Source organism: Heliangelus exortis, chromosome 1 (assembly GCF_036169615.1).
Source record: "Heliangelus exortis chromosome 1, bHelExo1.hap1, whole genome shotgun sequence".
Lineage (NCBI taxonomy): Eukaryota > Metazoa > Chordata > Aves > Apodiformes > Trochilidae > Heliangelus > Heliangelus exortis.
In genome coordinates this window covers 21,424,245-21,446,424 of record NC_092422.1, presented here as the reverse complement: position 1 = coordinate 21,446,424, position 22,180 = coordinate 21,424,245, and the positions used below count along the sequence as shown (strand labels likewise).

At 40.3% G+C, this 22,180-nt stretch overlaps 1 protein-coding gene across 7 annotated transcripts in view; it reads left to right on the top strand.

Moving 5' to 3' along the window:
* KATNAL1 (katanin catalytic subunit A1 like 1) overlaps positions 1-21,749 on the top strand; it is a 40,315-nt gene extending 18,566 nt beyond the window's left edge. For all 7 annotated transcript variants that reach the window (XM_071736746.1, XM_071736806.1, XM_071736766.1 and 4 more), the window contains 9 exons: positions 478-638; positions 2,480-2,639; positions 9,196-9,320; positions 9,823-9,928; positions 14,619-14,777; positions 15,630-15,756; positions 16,696-16,830; positions 19,101-19,227; positions 21,439-21,749. In XM_071736746.1, the coding sequence (XP_071592847.1) occupies positions 478-638; positions 2,480-2,639; positions 9,196-9,320; positions 9,823-9,928; positions 14,619-14,777; positions 15,630-15,756; positions 16,696-16,830; positions 19,101-19,227; positions 21,439-21,637 (1,299 nt within the window). In that variant the 3' untranslated portion in view covers positions 21,638-21,749. The remainder of the gene's footprint in view (positions 1-477; positions 639-2,479; positions 2,640-9,195; positions 9,321-9,822; positions 9,929-14,618; positions 14,778-15,629; positions 15,757-16,695; positions 16,831-19,100; positions 19,228-21,438) is intronic.
* Positions 21,750-22,180: the final 431 nt, after the last annotated feature.

Below are 22,180 nucleotides of genomic sequence, written 5' to 3'. Positions count from 1 at the left end.
TGCCCCTCACAAGGTTAATTTCATAATATTAATACTGTAATGATTTAGCCACTTATATAACCAGGGCCTTGGAGATTGTAAGCAGCAAAGTTCTTTTATGACAGAATAGTAGCAAACATGTTAAGGATCTGACAACAGCACCCTTGCTAGTCTAAAACATACATGTTTGTGTGCATACATGTCAACATGCACACATAATTCTAAGCCTCAGCACAGGCTATGGAAGAGTGATCCATGCAGGCATTAGCAATTGTGTGTGGTCATGATGGTGACAAGCAGGGAGATGAACTGCTCAGAGATTGAATTACTTATGCTATTGTTAAAGATCTATTGTCAGCCTGACAAGGCTGGGATTTGTGAATGGGAAGGCTTGGGAGAGTATTTTGAGAAAGGCTTTTGAGAGTACTTTATATGGTTTTAAAAAAAAAAAAAAGTTTTAATTGTAACAATTTTAAAGTATTGTGTGTACTTCTCAAGGTCAGACAAGAATTAGTTGAAGAATATGAACACGTGAAGAGCATTGTCAACACTTTAGAAAGTTTTAAAATGGACAGACCTGCAGATATCCCTGTATCCTATCAAGATGAGCCTTTTAGAGATCCTGCTGTTTGGCCTCCCCCTGTTCCAGCTGAACACAGGTAACTGGTGGCTCAGGCAGAGTGGGTGGAATAAAATTGGGTCACCATAATTTTATGGTCTTCTCTGAGTGCATTTGTAATGTGAAAATCACATTTTATTTACCTCTTAGTGTTTTGTAATTCAGAATAAATGTAATTCATTTGGCAAAAAAAAGTAATTCAACTACAGTCAGATTTATTGTGGAAGTTGTGAAGAAAGTCACTCCTTTTTTCTGGTAGGATTGACAAGCTAAGTGTCTGGAACTAGGGTCTGCTGGAGAGCTAGATGGGCTTTTGATGACAGCTGCCTTTCTCATGTGCAAGGAAAAAAGTTTTTTATTTCAGTTAACTTAAGCAGTTGAATTCATTGATGGCTGAAGAGTCAGTAACAATCTTGAAGGACATGGTGGTTAGAAATCCCTCCCTAGCTACAGATAATATGACCTGTGTTTAATCCATTGGTTACTTTTATTGCTAAGCATGTTCTGTTGTATGTGATGTTTCTCTTCTGTAACCACCTTTAAGGTAACTTTAATTAGCCAGTAGTGTTCTCAAAACAGATGCTTGTGCATTTTCTGAAATCCCTATTGCCACCCTAATAGAGCTTGACACGAGTTGTTTGGAACAACAAATCCAACTTAAAAACAAGAATAAGGTCATGTCAATAGTTTTCAAACATTATAATAGCAAAGAATTTTAATGTGTGTATATTCACATAAGGAAAGGAACAGAGTAAAATGAGGGATCTTGCCTAACAGCAAGAAATACCAGGTTTATTTGTAACCTTTGTACGTAATGGTTACCAAACTAATGGACCTTCATTTTTCAAAAAGCATAAGAATATAAGTGTAAAATAATATTAATGCTGATTACTTCTGTGAGTGGTAGAAATTACTGTCAGGATTTTTGTGGCAATTCTATGTGAAAAGCAAGATATATTTATTTTTGTATCTCTCTTAGAGGTAAAGGCTCAATAGTTCACCTCTTTTTTAAGCTAAAATTTAAATCTTGTGCAAACAAGTATGAAAAATTGTTCATTCTTCTGTGCTCTTAAGTTTGATGGAAATATATAGAAACCAAAATGTAGCAGTTTTTATCCAACAGTGTGTTTTAAGTATGTGTTGCTTTTAAGCCATATTCCAGGAAACTGGTTTTGGAGTTAGCAAATATCTCAAAAAGTTACTCAAAACAAGAATCAAAGGAGGATTTAATAAGGGATAGTAATAATTAAATTTGTGTGGCATGTCCATTTATTTATGAGAATAAATAAATTTATTTATGAGAATAAATAAATTGAACTATTTATGGGAACTATTCCCATGCTCCTGTATTTTAAGTCTAATCCCTAGAGCAAAATGACTGTCACACCTACTCTGAAGACCAAATTCTGCCTCCTCATGCCACTGATGAGTTCTCTTTGACATCATAGGTGATGCACAAGTATAGATGTACAAGTATAGATGCATAAGTATAGGTGCTTAGAGTTTGGATCTGTTTGCTTTTGAGTCAGAGCAAGTTACGATTTGAAGCCTTATACCGAATAGTTTCCTCTTCTGTTACATGCATGTTGGTTTGTTTTAAGATTGGTTATGGTACTGATAATTTTATGGTACTGTTAATTTTCTTTTTTTTCACTGTTGAAACTTTTCCTTCCTTCTGCATTTCTTTCTTGCTTTGGGTGTCAGACAGAACCAGAAATATGTTGCTAGATTTGCAGAATCAGGGAGATAAGACTTAGTGGCTTGTCAGCTTCAGCAATAATGCACTGAAGGTACTAATGAATTATTAGAATCCTTCTTTCTTGATGCTGCTCTTCTTCCCCCTGTTTTTAGTATCTTTTTGTTGTGGTTGCTTGTTGTTAGGGCTCCACCTCAGATAAAACGTCCCAACCGAGAAGTGAAACCTCTGAGGAAAGACTCACCCGGGCTGCAGCCCCGCGGGCCTGCGGGCAGAGCACACGCCGGATCCAAGGGTGAGAAGTCTGCAGCCAGGGAATCCAGAGCTAGAGGAAGAGATGACAAGGTAAGAAGTGGGAATGAGCACGGTGGGGAGGAGTTCCAACGCAGCAGGTGGCAAAGGGAAGTGTTCTTAGTTTTAATTATCTAATACAGATAGTAAGAATAAAAAGCCACCATGATCCGATGGGAGAAAGCTTGATCCTTTCCTCTTGCCTCATGGGCAAAACATGTATTATGGAAGTGTGTAATAATAATGACATGAAATTATGGAGAGTTCTTTCATGTTTGCTCTGCCTTGAGATTTTTTTGATAGGGAGGTAGCAGGGTGGCCTGTTGCTGGGGGTTTCTTTACATCTCAGAGCATCGGCTTAACTCTAATCTGTCAGTGTCAATCAGGCATAAGGTCCCTTCTCCTCCCCCACCCTTGGGTTTTGTTTTGAAGGAATCAAATTCCAGCCTTTTGTAAAGATTTCCACGTAAATAGTGCAGAAGTGAGACCAGTGCCCTTCTTTAAAGCATGATGACTTTAAGCATTATGAATGGAGTTCCACAGTACCATTGCCTCTACCTTACAAATTCAGCATAGTTCTATAAATGCATTGATGCTGGGTAAATCTGTGCCAAATTATTTGAACTAAGATATTTGAAAATTATGTTAGGGAGATGTAGTAAAAGCAAACTCTTAGCACCTTTCGTGTTCTTTAGTTTATAATAAGAGGGTTTTGTATTTATTACAGTGTTTAGGAAGATGCTTCTTGGAAAGGCTTTTTTTAAAAAATAAAAATAATGTAATAAATTAGAGTTGGAGATTCTCTTTTCTGAAGACCCATGAGAAAGAAGCAGTGCTGAAGTGAAAGAAAAGGAGAAACAGTCATTATCAAATAGTGATGAAATTTTCTGGCTAAAAAAAAATCTGCATGCAAACTGCTGTTTGTCAGACCCTTGCATTTTTAAATTTAACTGTGGAGTCATGGCCAAGAACCTAAGGAATCTGTGGTATATGCACTGAAGCAGCTTTCCTTCCCTGACAGATGGGTTTATGAGAATCCCCTTTCCTATGGGGGCACATCTTGATAGATGAGTAAGAAAATATTTAGGTCAGCTTTCTTCCAAATGAAACTGATTATTCCTTTCATGGCCTTTCTATTAGAGTTTGCTTCTTCACAGCACGGTAAGAAATCACAGATATATCTTTCCCATCATGAATTGCTTTTCTGGTACACAGGAAAGTACTGAGTAATCCAAGCCCTCATTACCATAAGTAGGGGAGGTCCGGGCACATTTTCGGCGGTGCCACTGACAGACTGCACATTTCAAGTTTAATCATTTTAGAAATATCTACCTCAGATCAGTAAGATTTAAAATAACTCGTGTGTATCATGCAAGCTATAAAAAGCTCGTGAAGATCTGTGAAATTATTTACAGTTCTGCTAGCTGAAGATGGGATGTGTGACAGGTTCACCAGATGTGCTTCTGTAAAGCAGCCTTCAAAGTCTGAGCTCTCAATGAGGGTGAACTCTGCCCTCAAAGCTTTCTGCTGATGAGCATTATAGGGCTTTACTATGAGGAGCCCACAGCAACATGACTTGTACAATACTTGTCTCTGGGAATAATGCAATTAGCAACTCTGCAGCTGTCAAATGGAGGAAAAGCCATGGTGTTTGATTTAATAGGGTACATTCTGAACACTACTCTTATCTGACTAAATTGGTCACTAGGTGGCAGAAGGAAAATATGTCTCCTCTTCAAAAAATACCAACACATGTGCTCCTGTTTTTGCCTTTGTCTAGTTACTTTGGGGTTATTTTACCTTCGTTGCCTGGGGTATACATGCAAAAATCACACCAGGTTACAAATTTTGATATTTTGTATGGTGATTTTTGTACGTAATCCATGGTTTTATTTTGAGGCAAAGTATGAATGAAAGAGGAAGTAGCCAGGCATGGGAAGTGAGAGAAATTAATGTGACAAGTCAATAAAACATTTTTTTTATTTATTTTTTTTTTTTTTTTTACAAACAGGCATGAAAATAGCTTTAACTTCCCTTTCAGTTCTACAATTTCTTAGTTTGCAGGTGTTGCTATTCTTCAGTCTCTGAACTTAGAGCTAAAAGAAATTTATCTCTGTAGCCAAGTATGTTGAACCAAAAAGGACTGGTAATGCTTCGTCTTCAGTTAAAATAATATGGCAAAACTGAAGCTTCAAATTAAGTAAGGAGGTATTGCTTTTCTCACAGTAAATGTGTCATCTTTGTAGTTCTTGGGTTTGGGTGCTTGGCTAAGACTACTTAGAACCTTGTCCATTTGCTAAGAAGTTGGTTGCAGTGTAATAGGTTGTATGATGTCTTGGCTATGATATCACAAAGCAATATGCATATCTATTTCTGATATTTTTCAAGATGAATATAGCTATAGTACGTTTGTTTTAAAAGTGTTTTGCCTCAATTGAGACAAATGCCTTGTTTCACATTTTCTCCTCCCCAGACCATATCATCTTTTCATTCTGACAGTACCCATCTCGGGATGAGGAGTTTTAATCTGACTATACCTGTAAAATGACCTTTTGTAGTGATATATAAAATAATTTCAAACTTCAACACACCAGATGGTATTTATCCACTAAACTTAGATATTTACATGTTCCTTTTTCTAACATACTGCTTTCGAGTGCATATTCCTTCTTAGTTCCAATGGAAATTATTAGGCTTGTTCTCAGGGTACCTTCTGCTGAATCATTGCCAAGAATTTTAGCTTCTGTTCGAAACTTCAGCTTAAAGAGGCATCATGAACACTACCTGTATATCATTTAGAAATGGCATAATGCCATAGATAAGCACTAGAACACTTTTTTTGGAGTGCTCTCTAGGTTGTTTTAGATTGTCAGTGGGTAAGGACAGTAGATAGGAAATAGCTAAGGGCTGTGATGCCATATCAGTGAGGTGAATATTAAAATGGATTAAGATAGGAGATAATAAATTTAAATAGTTTTTGCTTGATTATTCTGATGTGTGTCATTAGATGTCAGATGAAGTAGTTGTATTTAGGGGGAAGCATGCACCTCTGTGCATCAGGACTTTAAAGCTGCATAATCTCCATCCAAGAATACTGAAAGAACTGGTAGGTGAAATTGCAGGGTTGGGAGAAGAGATTTCCAATGTTTATTTAGACTGCTGGTGTCTCTTGAATGGGGAGTTGGTTTGACTGTGCCTATATTTAGAAAGGGAAAGGAAAAGTGATCCAGGCAACTGGAGTTGTTAATTTTATCTAAACAGCGTGCAGCATTTTACAAGAAATTTAGAATGGGTGAAAAATAAAACACTTGGAACTAACTGGAAGGTGCAACAAAGGGAAATTTCTTAATCAAAAGGTGTTGCCTTAGCTGGCACTTTCTTTAGAGTTCTTTTACAGAAAGAAATTAATCTACCTGCATGCCACATGGGAAGTAATAAGTTAATCTAGCAAGTGTATCATGTAGAAGAATTGTAAGATGGGGAGGAATTAGGCAGCAAGGGGAATGTAAAGTGGTACTGAAAGAAAACGTATCAGTCAACTGGCAAATCATTTATAGATTTCCTCTAGAGTAGACTGACAGCAGCTGGAGTATTTTATTTGCATTTCAACAACCATCCTCCTGAAAGATGTATTGGAAGAAGAGAGGGGAAAAAAAAGAAAGGTTGCCAAAGTGAACAGGGAATTGTGTTCAGCTTGTGTTTCAAGAGGAGACTTGTTTGGTTTGGTAAAGGAAGGCAGAGTATGCCTGTGCTGCACAGATGTCAGGGTGATGGACACGTCCACGAATAACTGCTGAAACTAAGGCACAAATTTAGTACAGGAGTAGAAATACATTCATTTTGGAAATGAGGTTTTTGTTCCAGTGGGTTAGTGCAGGTCTGATAGCTCTTCCTGATGGAAAGCCCAGCAAATTTCTAAACGTGTTAAAATCAGGATTTTGTTGGCTGAGGAGGTGGTTAGGTGGTAGAATTGCCAAGGGGACTGGAAGGGAGCAGTCTCTTGCAGTCCTGTATACCTCTGTCTGTTGGCAAATCTTAGAGAGAAGCCATCACAGCAGCTTTATTTAAAGCTGTTTTGGGAAAGTAATACCACAGAAAAAGATGAGGATATGACTGGAAAAATTATGCTTACTCTTGCTGCCTGGATCCAGGTGACAAATTTAAAAATTTTTTTTTTCCTGGTCTCTGCTCACTTACCTGCTGACTGAGGATTGCATCTTGGACCAATTTGGAACCAACATTAATAATCTTATTAAATGTGAGAACTGTAAATACTTGAAATCTTGGTTTAATTCCAGAACTGGAAAAAAAAAAAAATCAAAATGTTCCATCTTACTACCTTGACAGCCAAGGTGAAACTGAAAGCACTTTGCCCAGCTAGGTCACCCTTCTCCCTCTGTTGGGCAAGCCATGCCACAGGGAGCAGGAGAAGTGAGCAGGGCAGGACCTGGCAGTGGGGTTTGGGGCTCAGGCCTGGCAGGGGGCTCGGGGTCTGACCCCACAGCAGCCACCCAGGAGGCTCCAAGTGCAGGGATGCAGGGATGCCAGCCTGTGGCCAAGGAGCCACCACTGGGCCTGTCCCCTCTGGTTCTGTTCTGTTCTGCTTCTTTGGGATGTGGCACAGCGAGGACCCGCTATTGCTGGTGTTGTCAGATGTGTGTTCACCCCTTACTGGCACAGCAAAGATCTGATCTGCCAGACAGGCTCGGATGTGAGGGCTGAGCTGCACACTGCAGCCACCTGCCCTGCCTTCTTCTTCTTAAAGCCTTCCCTAATTCAGGAAAAAATAAAACATCCAAAAAAACCCCAAAAGAAAACAAAAACCCAACAAAAACCGAAACAAACCAACCAACCAACCAAAAAACAACAAAAAAACCAACCAACCAAAACAAAAAACAAAAAACAAAAAACAAAAAACCCCAAAACAAAAAAGCCATACAATTTGTTTTGAGAAATACAGAAAAATTCTTCCACTAGGAAAACCCATCCATTGCAGAGGGATCGGAGAAACGTATGTAACAAAGACAGAAAGAAAATACCTCTCATTTAATTGTCTTTTTTTTTTTTTTCCCCCTTTTTGTGGTTACATTTGGATTCCATTTTCTCTCTCCAGGAATCTTCCAAACTCTACAGGTCTTTTTTCCTTATTTTCTTTTTAGGCCAAACCATGACATTTTTGACACCAGCTTTGCTGTCTAAACACAACTTCTAGCTTTATTTCCATAGGGAAAAAAAAAAAAAAAAAAAAAAAAAAAAAAAAGAAAAAAGAAAAAAGAAAAAGAGGCAACAACAAAAACCAGAAAAACAAGGGATTTGGGACTACGAAACAACATAAAGTTCACTTGGAATAAAGAAATAAAAATAGTGGGAAGATAAACTGCTCCCTCACAGGCCTTGCGGGCAAACAGCAACTGGGAGGGGTGTAATCGGTACCTTTTTCTTTTTCCACTGCGAGGTTATTTGTGTGTCTCCAGCTGCCTCTCAGCCCGCCTTTGCCTAGGCTGCTTTTGTTCAGCCAGCTGGGATTCTTTAGCTTGCTGCTGATAGTGCTTAGAAGCTGAGTTAAGAGTCCCAAAGTAGCTCCCTGCTCAGCCTGGGCCGCTGAAACCTCACAGCTGCTTCTCAGGCACGGCCTAGGCTGCTGGGGAGCTGAGGGGGTGGAAGCAGTTTCCTTCTGAAGCAGGAGAGGAAGAGTGTGAGGCTTCAAAGAGAAAAGTTGCTTCATTCCCATAAGGTTAAGGGCACTGTGGAAGTGTTAACCAAAAACTCGGGCCTGTTTGGGGCTGAGGCAGTGTGTGGCTTGTTGCTGAATGGGTGTTGGCGTGCTGCAAAAATTGTTGTAGTTTGAAGCAGCCTGGGTGACCTGGCAGCTTCTTGAGGGCATTTGGTCTAGCCCTGAAATGAATATGATCTTTTAAAAGCATTTTAACTGTTTATGGAGCTGGCCTGTGAATGAGTGGAGGGAAACAAATAGCTTACAGGTGAGGAAAGGAGAAACGGCTGGACAGGAAGGCTTTACTTAAACAAGGGGACAGAACCTTGTTGGTTTTCCTCCTTCAAGGACAATGTGTGTAAAAGCTTTTGTGTTCTTTTTCAGTGATGATGGGGTGCCAATTGTTTAACTCTGGCAGGTAGTGTGGCAGGTGTAGCATTTTCAAAATGTGCTTTGGATGCTTTGGTCTTCATCCAGAAGTTAATGTAGCATTAAGTCATGATGCAGCCTGCATGGTGAGGCTTTTTTTGCATTTGTGCCTTTGGCTGGCCAGGAAATACATCAGTTGTCACAAACCAGCCAAACTACCCACCTGCCCACCGTGATGTATCATGAGAGCTCTATTGGAGTTTTAACACCGTGAACTGCATCTTTGAAGATGCTGTTGTGCAGGAAGCAACAACAGCAACAAACAGGGGTCTGGGGACTCCTTGTGGAATGTAGGGTGTGAACACATTGGTTTTGCTGGCCATTGGGGTGCTGAGATAGCCATGTTAAATCTTGATATCTTCTTGTGGCTTCTGCAGGCGTGAACCAGAGAATATTGTTGTATGTAGCTAGTAAAGGACATGGTAAATGAACAGTGTCCTTATGAATCTGTATGACTTTCACTTCTAGGGAAAGAAAATATCCCAGGAAGTTGGTGATGGGGAAATACCAAAATTTGATGGAGCAGGTTATGACAAAGACTTGATTGAAGCTCTTGAAAGAGATATTGTATCAAGAAATCCAAGCATTCATTGGTATGATGTTTTTTTACATTCAAGTGTTTTTTGCTAGTGTGGAGGAGAGAAATTATCGTTCTTCTAACTCTTAAAACAGGGAGCCATTATAATCTTCTACAGATAAGCAAAACAAGGTCTTTTGGTTTTAAAAGTTTATTAATTTTGTTACGCTTAAGCTTTTGTTGCTAACGGATGCTAGGTGCAGTAATCCATTACAGGTACTGCTGAAAGGAAAATACACTCCAGAGAAGTTTAAAGATACCACTTTGGTACTCACATTTTCCAAAACAATTTTTAATTAAGCAGCTCAGAATAACTGGAGTTGAAAACAATTTTTTTCCCTATCTTTCAAAGGTGAATTCAGTTTTAGGTCACAGGATTATACAAGTGCTCTCATGAGGCATGTACCGGCATGCTGAAAGAGATGGTACTTAGTGAAAAGCATTTCTATTTTTCTTGTATGAAAATAAAAGAAGTATTTTATATGAGAATGTTCTACAAGTTTCCTCATCTTGCACAGGGATGACATAGCGGACTTGGAAGAAGCCAAGAAATTATTAAGAGAAGCTGTCGTTCTTCCAATGTGGATGCCTGATTTTTTCAAAGGGATTAGAAGACCTTGGAAGGTAGGAATTTATTTGGCTTTGTAGTAAATGTCAAGGTGTAGTTATGTATGTTTGCTGCTTCAATGTGTGTGTATGCCTGTAGCAGAAGGCTAAACAGGAAGATGGAAAGATCAGGAATTTGTTCATCATCTTCTCATAATGATTCATGTAAAATGCACTGCAAGAAACAGCTGGAAGTCTATGCAGGCTTTGCATTATACAATAAATACTTTTCTGTTTACTTAGTCGTAGCTTGTTGACATTACAAAAGCTTCTATATGTCAGCCTGTACATGTGAGCAAGAATATAGGGCAAATTGAAAGAAGCAGAAATGCTTAATGGACAGGTCTGCTTAGAATTCTGTTTGGCTGCTCTTCAACACTTCCTTGAGGAAAGCAGTCCTTGGATTGTTTCCTTCTGCATGTCCCAACTATTCTAAGACTGAAAACTGCAGGTTGATGGTGCAAGAAAGCAAGGAGAGGGTTAACTAATCTGAGTGATCCTTTACCTTTGCAAGTTACACTTGCAGCTGGGTGTAGTTACTGCTGGAGAGGGAGAAATTCAAAGTGGGAGAATGAACTGCAAGTGGGGGAACAGGAGGGATATGGAGCTGAGCTGACCTAGCTGATGGACTAGAGATGAGGCCAATGTGGGCCTTGCACAGAGCTAAAAAGGAAGAGGAGGGAGGAGATTGCAGAGCGTTCTGTAAACAGAAAATAAAATTATCTTGTTTTATTTGTGGATGGATCGATACTTGTTTTGGGGATAAACAGTCACAATAGAAGGGCTTTCTGCTTACTGAGAGGGTTAATGGGATTAATTCCATTATTTTACATCTGGAAGGCGATGTGCAGGGAATGCTGTGTGTATGAGTAGTTTCTGTGGTTTAGCCTGCTTATTCAGCAGCATGTCAGATACTGTGTTACCAATACTTGGCCCGTCTCTTCCTCCTTGGTCCTTGTACTTCTCTTGCTTATGCTTAGATCTGATCCTCAAGCTGTCCTCCTCCAGACTGAGCCAGTCCTAGATCCCTATTATTCTGCTTATTTATGAAACAAAGCCTGTGGGAACTGATGAATGGAAGACCTGTCATGCTGAGGGCTTGTGTCTGCAGACACTAGAGAGGGGAAGTTGGAAAGAGTGGGAGCTGATGGTGGGAGCTGGGAGACAGCTGCTTTTAAGAGCTGTTCATGGTGGTTTTAGTGAGTAGCAGAGGAGCAAGTCCAAACCTAGACCCTGGCTACATGGCTTTAGGGGTCTAGGGTGCTTGTGACCAGTACTAGTGGGCCTGAGGTTAACCTTAGGGTTAACTGAGCTATCAGCTTGGACAGAGTGTAGGTACCATGGGTTATAAACGCAGGGTGAGATTCTAGTGTCTTTTGAGCAGCTGAATAGCTCTCTTTTCCTCTTGGCATAGAAGAAGTTGATCCATACCCTTATTATACACTTTTAAGGCAGTGAAGAGCTGCTGTGCTGATTTTCACCTATTAACATGCCTAGAGGATGTAGTGGCATCTGTCTTAAAGGTAGGTATCTCAGCAGGCTGCAGGCAATGTGAAGAGTGCAACTGGCCCTGTCTCCAAGTATTGTGGCACTGGGTAATGAAACAATAGCTTGGTCTTCTACAGAGTTTACAGTCTCCATCTCTTTGCATGAGATTATCTTTTCCTACTGAGCAGTGTAGGAAAATTAGGTGGTTGTAGACATGGAAAAAAATTCTAAGGTTATTTCCTCTTCAGTCTGAAATGCAAATTGATTTCTGATGAGTTCATGAAGAGTCTTCATTGTTAGCCTTTTCCCTGGTGCCTTGTGAAGCTGTAACTCTTCTGAATTTGTTTTTCACACAGAACAGCATGTATTTTCCCTACTGTTGACCTCTGACTGTGCTACAAGGATGAGGAGTTTTGAAGGAAAGACTGTTTCTTGCAGTAATCACTGTAGCAGCAGGCATTTCTTGAGCCTAGGCATTGAGGACAATAATTCAGGGAAAAGGCAGCCAAATCTGGTTTGGGATGTTCAGCCTCTCCTGGGAACAATTCCCAAGGCAGCCCTCACAGTTTCACAGTTTGTGCCTGCATTCAGAGGATGGTGCCTTGTATGAAGGAGCCAGCTGTCTTCCCTGATTCAACACAGGTGCTGTGGAGCTGCAGCCCCGGGTTTCTGAGCGTCCACAGAAACGCTCGCTCTTTTTCTCTGAGCTGTTTTGTGCCACAAAGGCCCGGCTGCTCACTGTGCTTCCCACTGCTCTGCTAGTGATTGTAACAACAACAAGAAGTAACCCTGCAGTGATTTCATCAAAACACTTACTCCCTGTGGTGCATTTCAGCTTCTTACTGGAATACGTTGGATTAACAGAACCTTAGAGGAAGAATAAAGAAGTCTTTGTGCTTGTCAAGGATTTTAACTAGTGAGTAAGTGGCAGCCTTCTAGTCTGTAGAGCTAAAGAACAATTTGATCCTATTTGTTTCTGTTTGAAACTCTGAACATCTTGTTTTCCTGAGAACTCAAGTACTCAAGTTCTTTTTTTTCCCCCGCTTTTTTTTTTTTTTTAAACTCATTCTTCTATCATCTTTATCCCCAGAGAGCTTGATTTTCCTCTGGCTTTCCTAGTGTGACTGCTTTGCACCTGTGTAATGCACATATATAATGCCACCAGTATCATGTGATAGGTTATGCTCACTGTAATAGTTACACAGGAGGTGTAAAGCCATGGGCTTTGATTTCAGAACTGAACAGCATGTATAGCTGAAGCCAGACTGACCTTCCTTAATAATGGACTGACTGAAGCAATATCCAAAAAATATCCTGCAGTAAACACGGTTTGTGAAACACAGGGTCAAATGTGATTTGAGGTGAAACTTGCTTTAAAATATTAAACAAGCACATCTGAAACTCAGAGAACAGTAAGTCATCTCTGACCTGCATAGCACAGGCTGACTAATTTTCACCCAGTTACTTCAGGGTGATACTTGCAATATTATTATAATATCAGTATGACTGTGCAGCAACTCAAATTACAGTACATGTCTGAATGTTCATGGGGAGAAAAAGGGTCCATTTATTTTTTATGCTTACTGCTCTGGAGCTTATGAAACCTTGGGCGGCCTGAGGAGTGACATTGGAGTGTTAGCTGTATGGATGGAGTGTGAACATTTCTAACTTAATTTACCAATGAATGTATGTAGAGCTTGCATTAGCTAAGTGTTAAATGGCAATAAAGGTATTAAGAGTTAATGGAAAATGGAACACAGAGAGGCTATTGCTTTTGAATAGTACATTTTTGAATAATTGCATTCCCGGTTGATTTGTTTTTATAGATCTCTTCCATGACATTCTCTGTGCTTTTTGAAGTAAATTTTTGTGAGGAACAGACGAAATCTAATTTGCTGTGTGGCTTGCCTTTAACAGATATTTTATTGCTGTGGCATTTTATGTAAGTTATTAATTGCAAAGCACATTATAATATGCAATTCTAATTCTAGCTAACTTGATTACCCTTGCAACACAGTACAACTTTACTTTAGGAAACTCTTGTGATCATGTAATAAGATCTTGTGATTGAAGGGAAAAAACCCCAAGCTTCTTGAGCATTATATTTTCATAATGCCATGCTCAAAAGTCACAGGTCCTTATTCTGGTGTTGTACAAGGATGGAAGAGTGTGTAGTCCTTCTCAAGCACTGCTGCTGAAAGGACTGGAAAGACTATCCATAAAGATAACTGTATGTAGAAATATTATCAAGACTCATAGTTTTCAAGTGTCTCAGTGGCACAGTCTTAACATGGGTCCTGAGACTGCTGTGTGTCTAGCTAAAAACCTGCTTGCTTTGGGTAAATATGATGGTAAATATGCTGAGCTGCAGAGATGTGTAGTCCTTACTCTCTTTTCAGATAGACTACAGATGGAAAGAGTCTGACAGTGTGGATGCTAACCTGGGACTTTACAATTTTAGTTCAGTTTTCTAGTTTAAAGATTTTTGTGTAATCATTGAGGCTCACATTAGGCTTTTTGTAGTCCACATGAGCCACAGTTGCTTATCTGTGAAATAGAAATAGCAGTGCTCTTCTGCCATCCAGCAGTGTGGAGAGGATGGTGTTTCTTCCAGGAACTGTGCAGTAGTGTGGCCACAGAAGTCATGAAATGGAGAGATTAAATGGTATGACAAACCCTTGTTTTCCAGTGAATGCTCTCCTTCATCCTCAGTGTAAAAATCCAATAAATTCATACAGATACATTATCAGGATTTTTGGAACAATGTTTTTCTACAAAAAAATGCTCTACCGAGGGAAGACAACTTTCTGCAAAAGTATTTTGGTTTCTGTGAAGCTTTTTTCATGAAGGGGCCTTTGTTCCAAAATGAGTAATTCATTCTCTTCATCTGCATGTGCAGCCCCTTGTGAGTTGGAAAAGTCCTAAATTCAATTCCAGGCTTAGTTTGATTCAGAGGAAGGCTGTAAATCTGTTGTCTGATTCCTAGCTGATAGGTGCAGCAGCAGTTACTGGCTTCTGTGATTCCTGCTCCAGTAGGGTGGTAAGAATAAATCCCAGAGTACTTTCACACTGTTCTCAAAAGCATGATTCTTGTCTCTTGTTTTCCACTGATGGTACTTATGTTATTAAACAAAATACAGATCTCTGATCGTGTTGAGATGTAGTATCAATTTCAAAGTTTCATTACTTGTCGTTCATTACCTTTGTTTTCACCTTTCAGGGTGTGCTGATGGTTGGTCCTCCTGGCACTGGCAAAACGATGCTAGCAAAAGCTGTTGCCACAGAATGTGGAACAACATTCTTCAATGTGTCTTCTTCTACCCTGACATCTAAATACAGGGGCGAGTCAGAGAAACTGGTCCGCCTCTTGTTTGAAATGGTATGTCCTCAACTATGGGATCTAGGGATTGCTAAGGTGACAAGGGACATCTCCCTTGGTTTCCTGCCCCTCTAGTACCGTGTTGAAGTGTGGAGTTCATTGCACTGATACCCTCTCAACCAGATAGAAAAGCACAGTCTCTGTGTTTACATCCTTTACTGTTATGTCATTGAGGATAAAGAAGGAAATGGTTCATCACCCATGTTTAGGATAACATTTTCCAGGCTAGACATAGAGCTGTGACCTTGACAGAAATTCAGTTCTTTGTTATGGGATAAGTCCATAGGAAATGAATTTAAAGTTAGAAGAAGTTGGTAACTAGAAGCAATACGTGGTTTAGTTCTGTTTTCTGTTCTGAATGGTGGACACAAGCCTCTTGGTGAAGTTTTGGGTGCAGTCCATCATGCAGGGTATGTGAAGGACATGTCTGTGTGGACCTATGCTGAAAGCTCATTCACCTCTTTGGGATCCTTGCTGCATTCTTACCATATTCTCAGTTAAAGCCTGTCTCTGTTGAGAGGAGCTGAGCTCTCTTCTGTCACCTGGGCTTCCTTGTCATGGCAGGAAAACCTGGACACGAAAAACTACCTTTATCTTTATTGTATTACTTTTTGCCATGTGGAAGAGGTGCTGAAGAAAACCAAGCAACACTCAAAGACCCCTGACTTGAGTAGTACAAGTTACACTTACCCATACGCCAAACACTTTGTAATCAAAATCTTGAATAATTTTCATTTGACAGGCAGGGAAGATTATATATAGTAAGTATGTCTAGTGAGACAGGGTTGTGGTGTGATGAGGGTCTGTTCTTACTGCTGCAGTCTTAAAAGTGATTCTTTCATTTGAATAAAGGCAAGGTTTTATGCTCCAACCACAATCTTCATTGATGAGATAGATTCCATCTGCAGCCGCAGAGGCACATCCGACGAACACGAGGCGAGTCGCAGAGTCAAGTCAGAGCTGCTTGTGCAAATGGATGGTAACAAGTATTCAGATCTGAGTTTGGGGCTGGGGTGCTGTTTCTTCACAGGTGGGAATGTTGAGAACTTGAGCAGTCTGGAAAACCTGACTTTTTCGATGGGGGATAAATAAGGCAGAGTTTGAGAATAGTGTATTTTTTGAGTGTTCAAAGGCAGATGACTAAAAGGCATCTTCTGCTTTATTTTTTCTCAAATGGCCATTTTGCTTGTAAATTGAAAACTCATGTTTAAGAAACAGATTCTAGGTGAAGCAGCTAGTGGAGATTTGTGCAGTTTAATAAAGGTCTTTAATTTTGATGCAATTTCTCCCCTTTGCTAGAGTGTCCAGCTCAGGAACCCTACTGTGAGATCTGATTTTTCTGAATTCTGTGGTGGCAGCTAATGTTGCCTGTTTAGTCAGATTTAGTAGCTGTCATGTGCAGGTACAAGAATGACCATCTGAGGAATATTTTATGGTATAGTGGTTTGATAACCACCTCCATGTTGTAGTTGTAGCTTAACTACTATTTATAATGTCCTCAAGTGGGCAAATTCATATGGTAAACCCAAGGTAGAAAAGTTTTTGCTCCAGAGTCATAATTTCTTTGCAGTCCTCATGTGGGAGGCCCAGGAGTGATTCCTATTTCTTCTGTGTCCATATTTAACTGAGATAGCACTTTCAGAGGGACTAGCTGGGATACATTCACATATGACTGTGTTATTAGCACTGTCAAAGTGCTTCCCTTACTCAGGAAGAACTCATCCCCTCTCCCTGTGACAATGATGGTCTTGTCACACCTAAGCCTATGGTGAGGCTGGAAAACAGCACTAGGATTACATACAGCTGTTGCTTAGCTTTGTCCAGGTTTTTGCAGTGTTTGTCTGTGCAGTGTCCTTAGCAAGCATCTCAATCAATTAGAGCTGTGGAATGAAACTTCTCCTTACTGTTGTGCTTACAGGGGTAGGTGGTGCTTTGGAAAATGATGACCCATCCAAGATGGTTATGGTATTAGCAGCTACAAATTTTCCCTGGGATATTGATGAAGCTCTCCGAAGGAGACTGGAAAAGAGGATTTATATACCTTTACCCACAGGTATGTTTGCTGGGAGTGTTTTCCTTTAAGATGACCTTTGCAAGACAAGCTTAACACTACTTCAGTTGGGTTTGAGAGAAGTCTTGTTTTTGTGACAAGCATTGAAATGAAGGCGTTAATAATTTGGCTGGGCTAGTCTATTTTTGAAGAAAGTAAGAGGAAAAAAAGTACTAGTTGCTTGGGGGCTTAAAAACAATGAGCTGCACAATTTCATTGCAAGCCCATTGATGGGTTCTTATATTTTGAAAGAGAGTTATTTTTAATGAGCCTGGAATTATTTTAAATGTTTAACAGGCAGCCCTTGAGTGATCATCAAAGGCAGCCTTTGGACATGTTCAGAAAGACTGCAAATACACTCCATGCCCTTGCAGACAAATGCAAAGAAGTGGATCCATGAATTTTCACTTCCAGGCTTAGTTCATTGTAAATCACCGCTCGCCTTTATGACTGTGCTTCGAGTCACTCAGAATGCATCAGGCTGATTGCTTCTCTGCCCTGAGATGTGTCAGCTTGTATTGTCTTTCCTAGCTGCCATTCACCTGTCCTATTAATTTTGAGATTCCTATCATCTGAAGTTTGCATAGCATCATTCCTTCTTGGTACAGTGGGTGCCTCATCTCCCTGCATGAGCACTCAAGATAACAAGATGCGTGATCATGGTGACAGCAGTTGTGATTGAGTTTAGCAGGTATAAGGAATCCTAATAGTTCTACATCTTGTCTTTGCAGCTTACAGGATGCCTGTCTTTATGACCACTTAGTTTAAAAATCCTATCAGCTCTTGCTCTTGTTTCTAATTAAACCAGATTGTTTTTTTGACAGTGTATTACACCCTGGACAACATACAAGACGTGCTCAGTTTTTATTTCTGATCTTATGTTTTGTTGCATCTATTCTGTAAGTAAGAATGTTGAGGTGTTCTGGGCAAGTCTAAATGATGCATTTATAAATGTGCTGTGTGATTTGATGTGGTCAGGCATTTTAATTGAAAAAGTGATATGACATGTCAAACACATACCTCTATGTTGTAGAATTTGATGCAAATATATATTCTACCATGTTTCATTTTCAAAATACTTGAAGGGCTTGCTTAGCCACATAGCAGAGACTAGAAGAACATTCTCTGATACAGGATGCTCTTTGCAGGCATGCTATACATTGTGCTTTGTAAATAATAAATCCCCATTTTATAGCTAGTGCCAGTTGTGTGTGATCGATAACTCTATATTCTTGACAGTTCTGCAAAGCACACAAACCCAGCAGCTTTAGACAAGCTTTCTAGTTTCTTTTATATTTGCCTTCTCCCTCCTTTTTAATTAGGGGTATCAATAAATAAAACATAAGTGTGAACATTTCCATAAGACTCTTGGCCTTTCCTACTGCTATTTCTTTTGTTGTGGTTGTCCTCTTTTCTAAGTCATAAAAATAAGTCACTGTGGAAATAAAGATGCTGAGCTGGTATATTTTCAGCACTATAAAAGCCAGGAAAGAATTTGTCCTCTTCTTTACCATCCTTGTGAAGAGTAACTCTGAAGCCTAAGCTGTCAAATGTGAATTCCCACTTACAAGCCTATGCTGCTTAACTCTAGGTACCCAGATGCACATCAACCCATGCCCTGTACAAGAAGAATGGTCAGTCGGCTGCATAAGGGCTCATTTATGCTGCTGGTTATCACTGTGTGCAAACTGCATCTAGAACTGAAAAGTGGGATATCAGGACATTTGTATTGTAAATATATTATTAATATATTTACTGTATTAATGTGTCAGGCTTCAGCAGCTTTTTTGGGTCCCAGCTGAGTGAAGTGTTTAAACATATGCTTAAAGTTCAGCCTGTTGTTAAGGGATTTGTGCTGTCTGAAGCTCTGTTAATAGAATCCTCATTGTGGTTCTAATGAAACTTTGTGAATAATATGCAATCAAACACTTGAACAGCAAGTTAATCCAAAGGGATGTGAGAATAAGCAGACGTTTTTAGGATTGTGCTTTTGTGCCCTTGGGTAGTATGTGACCAAATGCTTTGTCACCTGAGACAACAGACATTTTTAGTGACGTTTGACTTCGGAAAATGCCTCGAGTATGCAGTTTTAATATACTGCTTTTAACCAGATACTTTACTGTATTTTCTTGCAAGCTTCACTGTGTTCTCTGTCTTTTCTTAATATTAAACCCCTCTGGTTCGTATCTTTTACTGAAAAGTCAAAGTTGTGTTTACTTCTGGTTTTAATGTTATTCTTGCAAGTCTTCAGACAAGTATTTTTTATGTTGTAGCAAAAGGCAGAGCAGATCTACTTAAGATTAATCTTCGGGAAGTAGAACTGGATCCTGATATCAGCCTTGAAGAAATTGCTGAGAAGATTGAAGGCTATTCTGGAGCTGACATCACTAATGTTTGCAGGTACCACATCTGCCTTAATTTGCAAATAAAACTACATGGAACATAAAAATTTACATTATTTGATAAAAGGCAATACCCCGTACAGCTGAAGCCATGTTAACAGTGACTGTGTTTGAAGCCCAGGTGTATGTCCTGGAACCATGTCTTACTGTGGAGCAGTTTAAAGACTATCATAAAATCATAGAAGTATCAAGGTTGGAAAAGCCCTCTAAGATCATCAAGTCCAACTGTCTGCCCCACATCCCCTAACCACTAAGCCATCCACTGTTAGCACCTCATCTCCCTGTCTTTTGAACACCTTCAGGGATGGTGCCTCCACCACCTCCCTGGGCAGCCTGTTCCAATGTTCAACCACTCTTTCTGTGAAGAATTTTTTTCTAATATCCAACCTGGCAGAGCTTGACCCCATTTCCTCTTGTCCTGTCACTGGTCACCAGGGAGAAGAGGCCAACATCTGTCTCACTACAGCCTGCTTTTCTCTATCTGTAGAGAGCAATGAGGTCTCCCCTCAGCCTCCTCCTCTCCAGGCTGAACAGCCCCAGGTGCCTCAGCCTGTCTTCATAAGATCTGTTCTCCAGACCCCATCAGCTTGGTTGCCCTTCTCTGCCCCCTCTCCAGCACCTTGATGTCCTTACTCTGCAGTGCCCAAAACTGCACAAAACTACTTGAGGTGCAGCCTCACTGAGGCGTAGTATGGAGGCAGGATCACCTCCCTGGCCCCAGTGGTCACACAGTTCCTGTTGGAGGCCAGGATGGTGTTGGCCTTCTTGGCCACCTGGGCACACTGCTGGATCATGTCCAGGCAGCTGTCAGGCAACACCCCAAGGTCCCTCTCTGCTGGCAGCTCTCCAGCCACTCCTCGCCAAGCCTGTAGCACTGCTGTGGAGTCTGTGTAAGATGTGGTTTTCTTGGCTCTGAGAAGAAAAATTGTCTGAGCAAATCTCATGTTACGATTGTTTGTATTTACTGAGTATTTGTTAATATAGTGCTAAGCAGGCTTGGCTTTTTGTTTTGTTTTGTTTTTTGCTTTTTTTTAAATCCCATGAATTTAAGAGCTAGAATTTTGTGATGCAAAGGAACCTTTCACAGAATATCATTGAGGCTTCTGTGTGCTGTATATTTGGACATCCCCCAGTGCAGCACAGTCTTGATTTCTGCCTGAATCATCTAGGTGCAAGGGTAATGCAGGTAGTCCATAGCATTAGTGTTGAGCCTGTTTCCATCCTGTGCCTGCAATTTGTTTCATTTTTTGACAAGTGGGGCTTTTCTGGTGGAGGATCAGTATTTGGAAAAACGTATTGGTGGGAAGTGTACATCCCTTACGATGTTTGGATCCCTGCCAAGAGAAACTGATCCTTTAAGAACATAGCTTGGGATTTTTTTTCTTGCCCTGCTGCTTGGCTGGAGTTTGGAAACAACTTGACATGTGTCATGTGGTACAATAGTTAAATTACCTGTTCTCCCCGAGGCCTGTGTTATCTCTTGCTGGGAAAAATCCAGGGAAAGAGAAAATGTAATTGCAGACTGCATGTGGGCTGTGGTGTGAGAAATGAGCAATGTTCTCCATGCCAGTGGGCCATGCTGGCAGCATCCAAGCTGGGGAGGAGTTGTGGAGCAGGTAGAGCATGTACTGCCAGGGGCACTGGTGCCCTCAGCCCCACAGAGCCCCACGACACCAAGTGTCTGATGCCTCCTGCTCTGCCCTTTACAGATTGAGGTGGTGTCTGTGAGCAGGCAACAGAGCTGGGCTAAACACTGGACACTTGCAGACTGCCTTTTTTTGGGCTACATAGTAGGGAAAAGGTTGAAATCTAAGGGGGTCGGGGTGCCAAATCCAGATCACTTCAAGGAAAAAAAATAAGTCTTTGAGTGCAGTTCATCTCCCACCCTGCCCTTTCGTCAGCGAAGTTGTAAGATTTCATCTCTGTGAATCATTGCAAAAGGTTTTCAGTTTTATAGTTTTAATTATCTCTGCACATTTACCATATGCTTAAATGGGTTTTGGTGCCAGTGCATTCTTTTTGTTGAATTAATGTAGTGATCTGGGAACACGGAAGCTAAGAAAGATGTGAACTGCATCTTCTCTGGTAAATAAGTGCTCTCTTAAGTGTTCCTGCCAGTGATTTCTAGCGAGAGAATACTATCAAAATTCACAGGCTAACTGCACATGCTGCTAGCAATTAGCTCTTATACATTGTCCTTTATTTCCAGGGATGCTTCTCTAATGGCAATGAGACGACGGATTAACGGCTTAACTCCAGAAGAGATTCGGGCACTTTCTAAAGAGGAGCTTCAGATGCCAGTTACCAAGGGGGACTTTGAGCTGGCTCTGAAGAAAATCTCCAAATCTGTTTCTGCTGCAGACCTAGAGAAGTATGAAAAATGGATGGTGGAGTTTGGATCTGCTTAATCTCTAGCTCTCCTTTGCTAGAGTTTTATGGCTTGTGTTGGTTTCACTTGCAAAATGAGTTAGAAATCTTTTCAAAGGTTTAATAAAAGGTCTGTCTCTGTCCATGTTCCAACCCCCTTCTCATGAGAAGATCTTTTAACTCCATTTGCCTTTAAAAGAAATTAACACAATATTGAGCTGCTATTATAAAGTATATTTTATCTCTAGAATGGTAAAATAAGACAAACAGGAAAGGAAAAATTACACTTTTGAGGAGAATTTTTTTTATTTTTCCAATGAAGAGCAGCGTTCTGTTACAGTCATCTTTCATGGCTGGAATCAATAAATCAGCTGGGAGACGTGAATACAGAGGCCTAATAAGTGCTCACTGTACCTTCTGCTGTAAGTGCTACTTTTCTGTGGAGTTGCTGACTCTGCCTCCCTTGAATGTGGCATTGAAATTACTATGTTCTCTTTCTGCTTGAAAGTTCAGAGCAAAGCCTGTGGATTAATTGGCATTACACAGAGGAAATGAGGATCAGTTTTCCATCAAGACATGGGCTT